This window comes from Benincasa hispida, chromosome 3 (genome assembly GCF_027475165.1).
Source record: "Benincasa hispida cultivar pf3 chromosome 3, pf3_genome.v1.1, whole genome shotgun sequence".
Taxonomy (NCBI): Eukaryota; Viridiplantae; Streptophyta; class Magnoliopsida; order Cucurbitales; family Cucurbitaceae; genus Benincasa; species Benincasa hispida.
Window position 1 is genome coordinate 34,367,369 of NC_143480.1, and position 15,544 is coordinate 34,382,912.

A 15,544-nucleotide genomic window follows, 5' to 3' on the forward strand; every position below is an offset into this window, starting at 1 on the left:
AGAAACTACTACCCTCAACTAATTAAATTGTGCTTAAAATTTTTCACGTTGCACTAAACAATGTTAAGTATAACCTCACACGTATTCTTCTGTATAATAATTCTAACAAAGGCGATTTTATTACTGAAATAGCTTCCGATACACCTGTTACAATTTTGATTGTCCAATAACTAATTTGGTCCCGAGGTAAGGAGTAACCAATTACACCAAAGGATGCGATCAATATAGCTAGAACCACCCCTGTAACCCAAGTCAATTCACGAGATTTTTTAAATCCACTAATAACATACACGCAAAATACATGCAGGATCACCATTAAGACCATCATACTTGTTGACCATCTATGAACTGATCAGATTAACCAATCAAAGTTAACTTTCATATTGACTCGGATTTGGATGCTTAGTAGAATTTGGAGCATTCCAAAAACTTGGAGATCCAACTATGAAAAAGAGTCTAGTCTGATACAAGATCTTTAGCGAATAAATGTTGATTCGAATTGCTGACTTTTCATTTATCTGACTCTTGTCTTATTGAAAACAATGTTACTACATGGATCGGAACTAAAAATCCTCCCGTTTGCATCCATTACCAAGTACGTGAAAAGTTTGTTTAAAATTGTTAAGTTACAAATATTTAGTTAGAGAGATCGGATTATGAGTCATTAAATCATAAAATGAATAAAATTCACAATTTGAGAGCCACCCCTGAGGTCCTAACAAATTCCTAATTTTAATTTGATTCATTTATGATATTATAATCTTTTACACCACTGAATAGAACTATTTGCAAATAATTTGATGCTGACAAAATTATCAAAGATTGACGCTCTTTATTTCTATTCAACATTGTACGAATAGTTCCTTCATTTTGACTAGGTTTATATACATATATAGTTTGTTATGCTTGTGTATTCCACCTTATGCGTTGGGAGGGGGAGAAAATTGATTGGACTGAGACAATACCTCAAATAGTATTTTACCTGTAAACCACAATCTTTCTTTTACCTTGTAGACTAAACATACTCTACTTGTATCAAACGCCCATACTTCTTGAAACACATCCATCTATGGAGAACGATATCATAATTGGAAGAGCACAAGTCAAGGGTCAAGTTTTAACTTATAAAAATGAAGCCCCACACAGAATCGAAGAGAATAAGATGTACAATTTGCACTGACCAAATCTGTCTGCCCAAAACTTTGACCCTATAATCAAATGTTATGGTAAAGCTAAGCGCTTGATCTGACCCAGTCGCTAGAAGACGTCAAAAGTAACCACATTTTCCCTATGTATACAGAACATAACAGAATACTTGAGAAATGGATATACAAAAAACAATGGTGCAAATGATCTGTTGGAAGTTACATCATTGTACAATATTAACACTTCTAGCTTTCGAACCTAATGTGACTGCTAAAAAATTAGGAGCGGCTTTTGTCACTCCATAGTGCCATGAGGCTCTTCAAGGGATTTGTAGCTCTCTATTTGAATTGCCTGCAATGGAATGTTGCACTTATATTTGTTTGTACAAGAGGGAAAAGTTAGAACTGTGGATAGAGTGGGCCGTCTTTGATTGACTCAGCGGCCACGGTAAAATCATACATAAAACAGCACAACGCTGGGGGTTGACATTGACACATTGTGCAGCTGGAGAGGGTGTACGTATATTTTTGTGGTAAAGAGAGAACATGTGCGTCAACAAAACTGAAGGCAGTTCCTTCGTTTGCCTAAAAAATGGAGGCACTTTCAGCGAAGAAATTAATATACATGAATGAATCTGCAACGAAACACAAGCAGGTATGCTATCAACAATTTGAACATTGCATATCGAATAACAGTAGACACCTAAAAAAGGTTGAAGCAAACAAAGACTCTAATGCATAAGCAGGTATGCTATCAACAATTTGAACATTGCAAATCGAATAACAGTAGACACCTAAAAAAGGTTGAAGCAAACAAGGACTCTAATGCGTGAGCAATACTATTTCTTGTATGCATTATTGAGCCTATCTCAACTTCCTGAGTTAATTACATTATCATGAAGATGTGACATGAAGGAATTATTCCTTATTTTTTTTAGTATGAAATGGAGATCCCATGCATTTATTTAAGGGAATATTAAACGCTAAGACAGTTCAATATTAGGCTTGAATATCAAAATATATATTGGAAAGGACGTAGATTTTGAGAACCTTCTCTCTAACGGTAACACCTTTCAAGATGGAACATTCTGGAAAGAAGACTACAGTGGTCTAATTGTTCAAGATTGCAAGTTTTCCTTCCTTTCACCAGGAAAGTCAAAAACAGTTCTCTACCATTAGGAACACAAGTATGGGAAGAACAAAGAAAAATCAGAGCAGAAACCTTACTGAACACACAGCTGAATCTATCTGAACAGCATCTTAATCTGCCAGACAAACCTTTTGAAAACTCTGTTTTCACATGAACAAAACTGAGACGTCCCTTGGGTCCCCTCATTGAGTAACTAATGACATGTTTGAGCGAACTTGATGAGGCATAGCAGGTTTGATCAGTGGCTTCAACGATTCCATTATTTCATAAAAGGAAGGACGTTTGCAGGGCTCACTGAAGAATAAATCCAATGGTTACTAAAAAATGTTGGGAGCAAAACAGCGTAAGAAAACCTAGCAGAAGTTCAACTCACCTGGCAAAACAAGCCTCTATAATAGTAGCAACTTGAGGATTTAAATCACGTGGGATCTCAAGCCTTTTGCCTTTGAAACCCACGGCTGCCACAACCTACACAAGATAATTCTCCCCCAGGTTGAAAGAGAAAATTGACCTATCATAATTTGACAATTCGGGGTTCGACAATGACAGAATTATCCAGCCTCCTAATTTACTGGGTCACAGGAAAACATAAACTACAAACAAGCAAACTATCATACTAAAAAGTCACCAACTGCATTACACTGTCATACTAAAAAGTCACCAACTGCATTATGCTGTGCAAATTTACTTTAGGGCCGGTTTGTTCCACAGATATTACCATGAGAATTTAGACAGACATTTAATATCCTTAATTGTTTCACATGATTTCACTTTTTAAAATCTAAGATATTGTTACCTATAGAACTTTAAAATCCATTCGACATGGGCTTTTTAATGCCCTTTATACTTGGATTTTTATATCTTGGAGATAAATAGAGCCTAAATAATTAATAAATTAATATCAATTAATCATTATTTAATAATTATTAAATATAAATATATTATTTAGACTCAATAAATTTCAACTAATACATTTATCATTGAGATTTTATGTTATCATAACTATTTAATATAAAATTTTATTATTAATTATTAATATTCTAATTAATTTATATTTACTTAATTATTTTTTTAAAATAAATAAAATAATTTAAATAATGTCTAATTAAAAAATATTCATTTATTGATATTTTAAGTGATTAAATAGTTAATCAATATAATAATATATTAAATAATTAAATTTAATTATGACTACATTACTTGTTCTCATACATTTGATTAAATAATTATTTAGTTTTAGTTTCTATATTCAAAATAGATAAATCAAACACATTCATTTAACTTCCAACATTAGTTATCCTACAAATCCAAACATAGACATTAATTATCCCAGACTCCGGTCATTTATTAGTACCAGTTGGTCTTGAAAGTTCATATTTCAAAGCACTATTATGATCGTTTGACTATTAGAACTCAAGGACACAAAGGTATAACCTACAGAAACAGTTCTACTCAAATAAGGTAGTCTATCACCGTTCTTCAGCCAACAAATATCCCTTTTAAAAAAAAATTGTTTTCGACAACTTAAACAGTTATTAACCAAGCAATGGAAAATCAAAGAAAGTTTCTGGTTATAGCATCACTAAATAATCTAAATCTTGAAAACAAACCTGCGCTGGGTTCAAGTTGCCCCATGGTTGCTGCAATGTAGCAAGCTCCCACAGTATCACACCAAAGCTATAAACATCCGATTTCTCATTTGATGGCTCATCGCGGAGAACTTCTGGTGCCATCCACTCAGGCTGATAAACAGGAAGTAGTATTTTTATTGGCTAATAAAATGTCCAGACTCAAGAAACATCTTACAATTATTATTACGTGAATAATGCCATGCACACAAGAACTTACAGTCCCAGCAGCTGATTTTGACGAAAGAAATGTGTGTGCCTTCAAGCGTGAAAGCCCAAAATCACAAACCTACATAAATACCACCAGGTACATCACACATTAATCGATCAAAGCAAAAACACACATACATAGAGGGAGAGAGAGTAGGAAATGGAAAGGAACTGACACCATCACTAAGGACATGGTTTAAGCATCAACAAAAAGTCAACATTTTCTAAAACCATGTTCATATCCAATTCCCGCTTCCCCAAACAAAAGCAAGTTGACCTATCATAGACAATCAGGATTCTGATTTAAAACTCTAAAAGGATCTCCTACTTTCATATATATTCAATAAATCGATTTTTTATGCAAAGGGTCTCCTCCCCCAACCTCTGAAAAAGTTAACAAAAAATTAGAACAAAAAAAATAAAATCTAGTTCACCAGGATTCTGCTATTACAACATCCTAAAAGGATTTCCTCCTATGTACATTCAATAATCGATTTTTACTCGACAGTGAAAGGAATCAACTTCGTAGGAGACCAATTAATTTAAAAGAACTTGAATCATTTCACTGCATGTGAAATTAAAGCCTGTTTGCATCTTTGACAACAAATCAACGCTGCAATGCATATGCATAGGGGAAAGAAATGTAATATGCTGAAAGAATAGTAAACATAGATCAATTCAATGCATTAACTTTCATATTTCAATTTGAAGACAGATTATATTGATAGTCACATGAAGATATATATATATATAAAAATCAGAAATGAGGTGCCACGATATCTATGCATAGCCAGTGAAATTCAAAACTGAGGCAGATTACTCCCAAGCATCTGGGTTGTCCATTGAATAAACGCACATCAACTAATATGACAATTACAAACACTTCCCCGCCAGACATGAGTATGACTATTTTTTTTTAATGAAGAATGACAAGAAATTTAATACAAAGATTAGCCCACGGAATCTTAGATTTAATGTCAATAATCAATTTAGAAAGCCAAATATTTTCAGCACGAACCTTTACTGTGTACTTCTTATCAACCAAAAGATTTGGAGATTTCAAATCACGATGAACAATTGGGGGGTTACGTTTGTGAAGATAATTCATTCCCTTTGCCTGTTAATATCAATGACATAACAGTAAGCACAAAAGGATGAACAGAAGCAAGACACGATAATATAATTGATAATGGCATTCACAAAATAACAGGTGCAACAACTAAAAGCTACACAGTTCGATAATACATACAACATCATATGCCATGTTTAACCGTCGTCTTTCATCTAAGACTTCACGTGCCCCAGGTCTATGCAAAAGCCTGTGCAAACTACCCCTGCAATTAAGTCATATGGTGAACATATCTCTCTTTTTAGTTTATAAACATTCAACACTAGAGGAATTTGGAGAACCTTGATAAGTATTCCGTGACAATGGACAAGTTTGGAGGCTCTGTGACTGCACCCATAAAGAGAACAATGTTCGGATGTCGTAGACATTTCATTATGGCAACCTAGAAATACAAAAAGGTGATTGAACCTACTGAATGATTACTTGCAAGTAGAACACAATTGTTCAAAAATTATCTTCAAAATATTACGGGTGCTTCAAATTTTGAACACATACCTCCCTAAGAAATTCATCAAAACGTTCTGCATGTAGGTCTTGTTCCATCAGAATCTTCACAGCAACATCCTAAAATTTCCAATGCACTCAAAATTATAGTCTTCATCATGCATCGTTAAATTTTAAAATATAATAAACAATACAACTTCAAAATCTGAAACCCATGTTAAAAGAAAGAAAGAAAGAAAATTTAAGGTTCTTACTGAGCCATTCCAATCAGCATGATATACAGTCCCAAAAGAACCTGAATTTACCAGGTAAAGAGTTAGTGTGGCCACGTAGAGAATAATTAATTGATATAATTAAGAATACATCTCTCGCGGGCTAAAATTCATTTGTAGAGGGAAAGCACAAAATGTTTCTTCCAGATTGATAACATATATACCTGCTCCAATTTTCTCCCTCAAAACAAGATCTGCCCATGGAATAACCAAATCTTCCATGCCAAGGGAAAGCTCATTTGGTTTTCTAATCAGTTGACCACCATCAAGAAATGATAAATTGTTAGCATGATCCACCCTTAGATGAGACAATCCCAGGAGACGCTCAGAATCTTTGGAACCAATCTGCGAGATGTGGTTTAGAGGGGCTATGTTTTCTACAAAAGGGGTCGACTGTACACCATATTGAGAAGTAACACATGATCTAAATTGCTCAGAATTTCCATCTTGAGCATTCAGTTGGGCAGCTTTTTTATTTAATAACTGATAATTTATGTCCCTGTCGCCAGTAAGCACTATGTTCTTTCCATCTCCATCTTTCCTATTTAATGGTCTTTGATAGACAGAAAACGCAGCATCCTTCCCAGATACAACATTCCCTGGAAATGAAAATTCTGAACTGGTTAATAGAAACTATTGTATCAGAGGAGTTAGTATAACACTGATCATACAACCTCAATAACAAGTCCACTCACAAGAGGAATGCAGAAAGACAATGAATGTATCATGTGACAGAATTCATCACAATTCCAAAGAACAGGAGGCTTATATCATGTATAATGTTCAGTACTCCAATGTATGTCTATGACGCATGTCATACGTTGTAGTTAAGTTAAACCTACAAAAGGTCTAAACTCTATAGCTAAAAAATGGAAGGTGAATGATTCAGAAAATCCCCTACTCTCGCTACTAAGATCAATAACTGAGTAACAAAACAAATCTAAGCAGCTACTAGTTCTGAAAACTTATTAAGCATAATGAACTCGTTAAAGATGGCTTGACAAATTTCAAAACAACTGAAAAAAGAAGCTAATAATAACAGCAGTAGTAGTAGCAACCAAAGATAAGTAAAGAGATAAGTATATATATAGATATAGATACATACATACATATATATGATAGCTTGGCATTCTTGTAATAAAAAATCACCTGAAGAAGCTTCATCAAATACGATATTAAGTGATTGGCTATCCAAGAAATACTGTTTGGCCAGTGACCTGAAATCAATGGTAGATTCAATAGGTTTTAGTCTTGGAAATCGCAATGGTGAAGAAATTGAGATGGATGATGGACCATTGAGCAAAGAATCAGGTTCGCATAAGCAACCTGGCTTCCCAATCAGATCAATGAGATATTCCCTGAAAATTAGGACTATCGTGTTAAGAAATCAGCCATAACATGAGAGCTTTATATCAATCAAGAACAGCCAAGAGTATAGAACAATCATACCTATCAAGCCCGAACCTAACAAGGCAGGATGAAGCATCATCTCTAGTGCAATATTTACAGCCCCTGGCAATTCGACAGGGCAAATCAATTGAATCAGCTAACACCTGCAAAAGTTATATTCTTAGGCATGTCTGTTCAGATAGTATTCATACAAAATTTACCAACTCAGACTCAAACCATAAGTATCACTATATAATATTTATGGTCATTCATACTGACAAAAAGATGCATTCCACCCACCCACCCACACACACACACACACACACCAAAAAAAAACCTGAAGTAACGTGCTATAAATCAATCACCAGGAACCACAGACAATATTTTGGCCATAATATGAAATATTAAAAGTAATGTTAAAATGAAAAGAACGTGACTGCAATATATAAAATGTTAAGAATATACCACTGATTCGCATAAAAAGAAATTCTCACTTTGAACAAAAGAGCACGATGTCTGCAAAGGCCAACAGATAGGCTGCATAAGGGAATCACAGCAGATCCTAAACATTCCTTTAAGTCATTGCTGCATTCCCTCCAGGAAGAAACCAAGTCATCTTCTCCCTCAGAAACTGAACCCCTGGTAATACAATTGAAGATTTTACTAATATATCATAGAACGGTTCAAACCTCAAAGATTATCACAAGTGTAGACAACTCACCCCAAGTGATTGCATACCAGCTTTGCTAAATGATCCGCAACCTCTTTTGTGGTTATACAACTAGAAGAAATATTATGCACCCTGTTTTGCAGTTCTTTTAAGCTAGAATCACTATGCCGATCTATCAAAACTACTTCAATTGATGAACCAATGTTGGAATCAACTGTCTTTAGAGATTCAAATGATGGTATACGGCCATCCTCTTGCAGATTGGTGCATAATGACCATACATACGGGTCCATCCCATGAATTAGATAAAAACCATCTGGCACTTTCTCAAAATATGACATGCATCCATTTACCTGATGAGTACCAAATTATAAGATAGCATGCTCACGCGAAGATAAAGAATTACATGTGTTAAAAGTGCAATTTCAGGATCCATAGTTTTTTTATTCTAAGCAGGTGATGAGAATGACAAACTCTGCCTTTCTAATCAATTTTTTATATCTAAATCTGCAGCTGGCGAAAAAGAAATTTTGGATGTTATACTTTAATTCCCAGATTTCAGTTTATTCTTAAGGGAATTTTTACAGTTGGAGAACCGGCACTTCAAGTTACAAGCTACTATATTAGTTATCCTGTAAAAGATCAAGTAGACCCAGGATGATTTATGACTACGTTTGAACATTCCCTGATAAAACTTGCAAATATTTTCTTCCCATAGTTCTTTTCTTCCTTTTTTTTTTTTCTCAATGAAACCCAAATTACTGTTAATTCACAATCCCAACCTATAAAACGTCGCACCGAGCAAATCCCCCTCCTTCGAACCGTTTCCTAGAGTCTATGCATCCTTTGACAAAAAAGGAAATGAAAAGAAAGACCAGCTAATAACACCGAATAGCGAATTTGAATTACATGCTCACCATAAAGCATGCTTTGAGATATCTATATGAAGCAGAAAAAAGCCAATAGATAAAAGCACGAGAAAAAACTACTGAGAGATAATCATACACAGACAAGGAAAAAAAAAAACGAAAGCAAACTCTAACCCAGAATCGATGCGAGATGGCCTCGGCTGAACTCGACAAGGATCTTAAAGCTGCCACGTCTGGCATCGGATCCATAAAGTTGGGATCATCGGCACAAGTAGCCTCTGAAGAAAGCCTGAGAGCTAAGGCCTGCTGCAACTGATAACTCTCTTCCGTCTTCTGCGCCCAGCTCTTTCCTGACGAACCTCCACTTCCCACAGCTTTCACTCTGAATTCATCGTCGTGGATATATCCCAATGCATTGATCTCATTTGCTGCAGCGTTTGAGAGCGTCGGTGCGTAGTAATCACTGGAGAGGGAGCTATCATCGTAGCTGCTTCCACTAGAATGCCTCTGCAAACCAACCCATGAATACAGGTTCCCTATCCGATTCGTCTGCGTATTTAACCTGTGATCACCACTCCCATCCCAATCAAAAACCCTATCGGTTCTTCCCTTCTTAACGTTTCCGCCAGCTGCTATGGACTCGTAAAACGAAGTGGAAGCTCCCGTTCCAACCTCCTCGTCTGGAATTTGACTTAAAAGCGAGTAATCTGACCTCCTTCCAGGCATTTCCATCGAGAAATTACGAATACGTATCACCTTAAACCCCTTGAAACCCTAGAATCCGCCATTGTTGAAGAGCTCGGAAGGTTTCTGTGTATTGGAATTTCCAGTTTTCTCTCTCTGTTTCCGACAATCGAATTATAGAGAAGAGAGAGAGGGAAAGCCATAAAATAATTTATACGGTGGCGTAAATAACCGCAATATGCCCCTTTTTCATTGTTTTCCCTCTTAAATATTAAGCTTTAATGTTTTTTTTTTTTTTTTTTAGAAAAAAATATGCTTTATTTTTATCTAAATTCATTTCATCGGCATTTCAAAAATTCACATTACATTTTTTTTTTCTTTTCTTTCACGAGGAATGGAGAGATTTGAACCATAGCTCTCGTATCAGTTAAGCTATATTCACATTAACTACATTGTTTTTAAACTTTTAAATCATAATACAATATAGATTTTTTTAAAAAAATATATAACATGAATATATCATGTAAAAAAATACAATATGAATCGTTGGTGCTCGGATCTCACTCACTTTTGGATTGCATAGTTGGTGTCTAGTAACCTTAACCTCTAGCTTACTTTCTTATGGTCTAGTATTTATCTTATTTGAGCTGACTTGCATAAGAGTTCCTTGCATCAGTGTGGTGTTGGGCGTACTACACTCTAATGCCTATGTTAGTATAGAGAGTGAATAATTTAGCTAAATACTAAAGGGTCCTTTGGAGTAAGGTTTTATAGACGCATAGGAAAATAATATCTAGAAATAAGATAGTGTTTGGTTATGCATGAGAGTGGAAATAAGATGTTTGGGAATATGTGACTTTTATATGCCATTATAAAGTATAAAAATAATAAAAGGGAATTTTAATAATTAATTTATTTTTATTACATTAAGTTATTAAATCAATTTTAAGTCATTAAAATTTAACTAAATTTACCTGCTCACCCTCCAATTTAATATTTATTATTAATTTTTATTTTAAAAAATTGGTAATTAATTTAAATATCTATTTTATTTTTTTTTTATGTAGTTTTATTAACTGAATAGTCAATTAACCAATTGTTTAATATCAATTATAAGCCTCATACACATATATATACAAAACATGTTGATATAAGCTAATTGATCTTAAATCATCGAGCAATGTTATTAATTTAAACAAAAAAATAACTATGATTATAAATTAAAACTAGAAGTACAAGTGTACAATATTGTTTAATTGAAAAAATAACTTATTTTATTATTAGTCAATTAATTAATATTTTTTAAAGACTAATTAATAATTTTACTAAATAATCTATCATGTTAATATATATTGCCAATAAAATGGGTTTTAAAATTCATAGTTTTATTAAAATATTGTGGTTTTTCATATTAATTAATAATAATTGAATAAATTATTATATTAGCATTATTATCAATAAAATTAATTTTATATATCAATTGTAAATTTAATTTAAACATGCTTATAAAAATTAAATAAATTAAACAATACCAACAAAGAAAAAAAATAAATAAAATGAAAAGATAAAAAGTGAGAGAGAGAAAAAAACCATTGGAAATGGAAAAACTTCATCTATTTTGGTGGTTATGAAAAACCTCTATGGATAGAAATATGAAATATCTTTGAATAAGATAGTCTCATTCATAAGGTTAAAAACTTGTACCAAACAAAGTGATAGAATATCATTTCTCATTCCCACATCTTATTCCAATGAACCATACGGGCCATAAAAGATTTAAGGTCGACTATTGCCCTATTTGTGAGTGGTTGAGTGAGACTATTTATAAGCATAATCTCTAACACATGACCACGGTTACACGTGATGATAGGTGGTGTTAGGGATGTTTTATAATGTTTCAAGTTACGGGGTGTCTATTTGGTCTCAACTTATTTATTTCTCAATTAGTATATATCTACCAGCTTAACTCGTCGACCTTAACATGAGGCGCTGTCATTTCCCTTTTGAGATGCACACTCCCCCATGATATTTTCTCAGTATCCTGTGGCCTTCGAGCCTTGCCATGGCAACCCTCAACATGAATGTCACATTAATCTCTATATCTTGGTTAGTTTTATTACAACTTTAAAAGTCATATTCTTTTTCTTCATAAGATTATATCAAAATGTATATTAAAATTTCAATTTTCCACTCACCTATGATTTTTGTTTTCTTTTTACAATATGTAAAGTGGGAAAATCGAACATCTATTATGAGATGGATAGTACACCATTATATCAGTTAAGCTATACACATTTTAGCACCTACGTATAAAATCTCTTAATTAGTTGGCATGTTTTTCTATTTAAATAAGCAAAATAAAAATAATTACTTTATAAAAACTTAACCTAGGTGGACCATTTTGGCTTCATAAAAGTTCAAAGCCAAATAAGATACGTAGTTAAATCCTATTTTATTTTAAGATATATTTATATATATATAACTCCATAAGCTAAACACGACTAAGTGCTCAATGAAATAAATCATTTTTGAAGTTGCCAACACTTTTACTATTTTTTTTTAAAGAGTTATAATCGATCATTTAGTTTTAGCCGTCAAAGAGTTATGCAAGTCATCTCATTTAAGACATTTTCTTTAGTGTTTTTGAAATAGTCAATGTCACTTTTATTATATTAAGAACTCTCTCCATTAAAAAAAATACGATCTTTTAATATAAAATTAAACATTACAATAATTTTGATTGAATAAAAGTAGGTTAGGAATATATTTTGAATATTACAAAAAGTAATTAACTTTAAATATTACAAAAGTGATCTTCAATTCAAAATCACTTTTAAATTTATCATTATTTCAAAGCTCCAAACGAGTCTCAATCGACCTGCACAAGAATCGAAATGGTAAGAAAGGAAAGACGACAATGAGTAGAAAAAGTATAGGTGAGAAAATAGGAATGCAAAATAAAAGCACAACAATTTAGGTAAAATCAATTGGTTGACTTTTTTCTATTTTAAACAACTCATGAAAGAAAAAAAACGATTAGAAACGACAAAAGCGCAACAATTGTGGTAAAAAGAGAGAAAAATTAACAATAAATTACATTGGTTTAAAAAAGATAGGAAAAATATCTATTTATGCTTATAAACTCTGAGTTTATATCCATTTAAATCACTATGTATTAATTTAAATTTTAAATTTTTATAACTATATCTATTTAAATTTTGAACTTTCACAAGTGTGTTAATTTAAACCTTAAAATTTCATAAGTGTATCAATTTAAAATTCTGTAATTAAGCTTAAGATTTAAATTGATTTTTTTATTTGAATACATTTATGAAATTTTAAGATTTAAATTGATACCATTATTAGTTTGAAGTTTAAATTGATACTGTCGTAAAAGTTTAAGATTTAAATTATTACAACTATTAATTTAAGATTTAAATTAATACAAATTTTAGGAACATAAAGTGAGAATTGCCCAAAAAAAAATAATTGGAATGGTCATTGGAGCGGTGGTGACGTTTGAAATTAAAATAGGGTAAAAAATCCATCTGTAGTGAAGTCAATGGTTGGTTAATTACGTACTACATTTTAGTCAAACTTTGAATTTTTTTTAAGGATTTAATTTTTTATTTAAAGGATAAGAAAGAAGGCATTCAATGATGGCTATAATTATAGTACACCGAAAGTTGAAAGTTTTTCCTCCTTCCCCGTAGAAATACTACCACTAGAGATATTTGTTATAAATTAAATTGACTAATTTTATTTTTTTTAAAAAATAAGTAATTAAATAGGAGAATATCAAATTATATCTTTAAATTTTGGGTTGTATCAATTTAAACCTCAAACTAATAATTATATCAACTTAAATTATGAAATTTTCAAGTTATATAAATTTGTACTCTAAACTAATCATTATATCAATATAAAACTTGAACTTTTATAAGTTTATCAATTTAAATATCAAACTTTGATAAGTATATTAATTTAAAACAATCATTATATTTTATTTGGATAAACATTATGTGAAACTTGTAATTTTATCAACTAAATCTATAATAAATTTATATAATTGAATCAATTTAGACTCTAAATTAAAATTTATTTAAAAATTGTTCATTAAATTGTTGATCTTATTAAATCGATATTTGTAGAAATCAATATACGTATAAGAATTTATATATTGATGATTTTTAAATATAATAATAATAAAAGTATTAAATCGATTCACTTATAATAATTTGTAGGTTTGATGGAATAAATTAAATATTTTGTATGATATTTTTGGATGTAAATTAAAATACATACAAAAATTATTAAAAAGCTAAAAATTAAATATACACAAATTTCAAAGGTGTTAAGTAAACTTGTATTCTCAAAAGAAAGGAAAAAAAAAAAAGAGAGAGAAGGGTAAACTTGTAACAAAAGCATATAAAATTCAACTAAAGCCGGAACTGAAAAATGAAAAAGAGAGAGTTCACACTAAGGCGGCGAAGCGTGAGGGGTTATGGTTACATGGGAACTTGTCGCCGCCGATTGCTTACTTTGAACACATAAGATCATTTTTCCTGTTTTGTTTTCTCAGGTTTTTGGTCTGAATCCGAGGTTGAGGTGGACGGCGGCGCCACCGCCGATGGAGAGGCAAGAAATTAAACTTATAATTTTTAGCCTATAATTTAACATTTTTTTTCAATTCCATCGTTATAAAACAACTTTAAAAGTTTCAACTTGGTTCTTGTACTTATGAGGTAAGCTAGACCTCACAAATTGATATGATCAATGAACTCATTTTTCATTTGTCAAAGTGTTGGTTAATTATATTATGATTTAGAAAATAAAAAATACAATAAAATAAGTGGGGTTAGTCAGGAGAGTAAGTGATAGTTTAAGAATGATGAGTGAAAAGACAATGGACCAAACATCTAATATTATCAATTATTTTCGTATTGAAATTCTATATTGTTGGTGTGTGTAGATTGAGATTTGAGATCTTATTTGGGTCTATTCTATCTAGCTGTTTAGAAAGCCAATTTTTGTTTTTTTTAATACATTTTCTATTGTTTGGTTGTTGAAATTTTGTTTGTTATAAGATTATTTATTTTTTTGGGTTTCTATCAGCCCATTCCCATAATTAATGATACGTTGAATAACTTGTACGATTTTTTTAAATTTTTTATTTTGGTTTGGTTGTACGTTTAATTTGGTGTTTGGAATTGACAAATTAAGATTTTATTCGATTCCAAAATTAGACTATTTCAGAATTGGAAGATTTAATTTTCGTAATTGGTATTTTACTATTATACTATTATTAGTTGGTTCCTAGCAATTACATATGGATACAATGTAGTGTAGAAACAAAGATACTCATCCCTACATGATACCTTTTTTAATTATTTTTTTCCTTAAAGGTTTAATTATTAAACTTAAAAATATTAAATGTGTATGCAGAAATTCTTCTTTCTTCTTTTTTTTCTTTCTAAATAATAATTGGACCAATTAAAAAAATAACCGAAACTCCTTGGAGATTTTATCATAGTCTAATTTATTTTTTTAATTAAAAAACATTTACTGTTTTATTTTGTATTTTCATCAAAATTTATTAAAAATGTTCAGCTGTTATTATTATTATTTTTTTAAAAAAATCAAAGAACCATGGATATTTTTGTCAAAATGTCCAACCGTAATTGACATATAATGAAAAATTAAAGTTCAAATCCTCATACTAGTTTGAAATTAAATAGTAATAATATACAATCATAACTTGTTATCCCATTTGATAACTATTTCGATTTTTTTTTTTTTTTTTTAAAATATGCTAGTTTCCTCTCAATTTCTTATTCCTGTGACATTTGAATTCTTTAACCAATCTCCAAAAACAAAACCTACATTTTAGATCATTTTGATAACTATTTTATTTTTCTTTTTAAAAATTAAAAATATTTCCTCTCAAATTCTTA

General features: G+C 31.4%; 1 protein-coding gene across 7 annotated transcripts; it reads right to left on the reverse strand.

Annotated features, from left to right (window-relative positions):
- Positions 1 to 1,150: 1,150 nt before the first annotated feature.
- Positions 1,151 to 9,834, reverse strand: LOC120073094 (serine/threonine-protein kinase CTR1-like). 7 transcript variants are annotated; one of them, XM_039025708.2, is made up of 16 exons: positions 9,081 to 9,834; positions 8,089 to 8,390; positions 7,862 to 8,006; positions 7,428 to 7,531; positions 7,128 to 7,336; positions 6,143 to 6,577; positions 5,961 to 6,001; positions 5,758 to 5,826; positions 5,544 to 5,644; positions 5,383 to 5,467; positions 5,152 to 5,250; positions 4,144 to 4,212; positions 3,906 to 4,037; positions 2,669 to 2,763; positions 2,424 to 2,589; positions 1,151 to 1,730 (listed from the first exon to the last, which is right to left on the reverse strand). In XM_039025708.2, exons 1-15 carry the CDS (start codon positions 9,636 to 9,638, stop codon positions 2,478 to 2,480), a joined length of 2,556 nt encoding a protein of 851 aa, XP_038881636.2. In that variant the 5' UTR covers positions 9,639 to 9,834; the 3' UTR covers positions 1,151 to 1,730; positions 2,424 to 2,477. The 7 variants fall into 7 exon arrangements, with proteins under 7 accessions (XP_038881636.2, XP_038881633.2, XP_038881634.2 ...); XM_039025705.2 differs by having other exon boundaries at positions 1,151 to 1,780; XM_039025706.2 differs by having other exon boundaries at positions 2,373 to 2,589.
- Between the last annotated feature and the right edge of the window lie 5,710 nt (positions 9,835 to 15,544).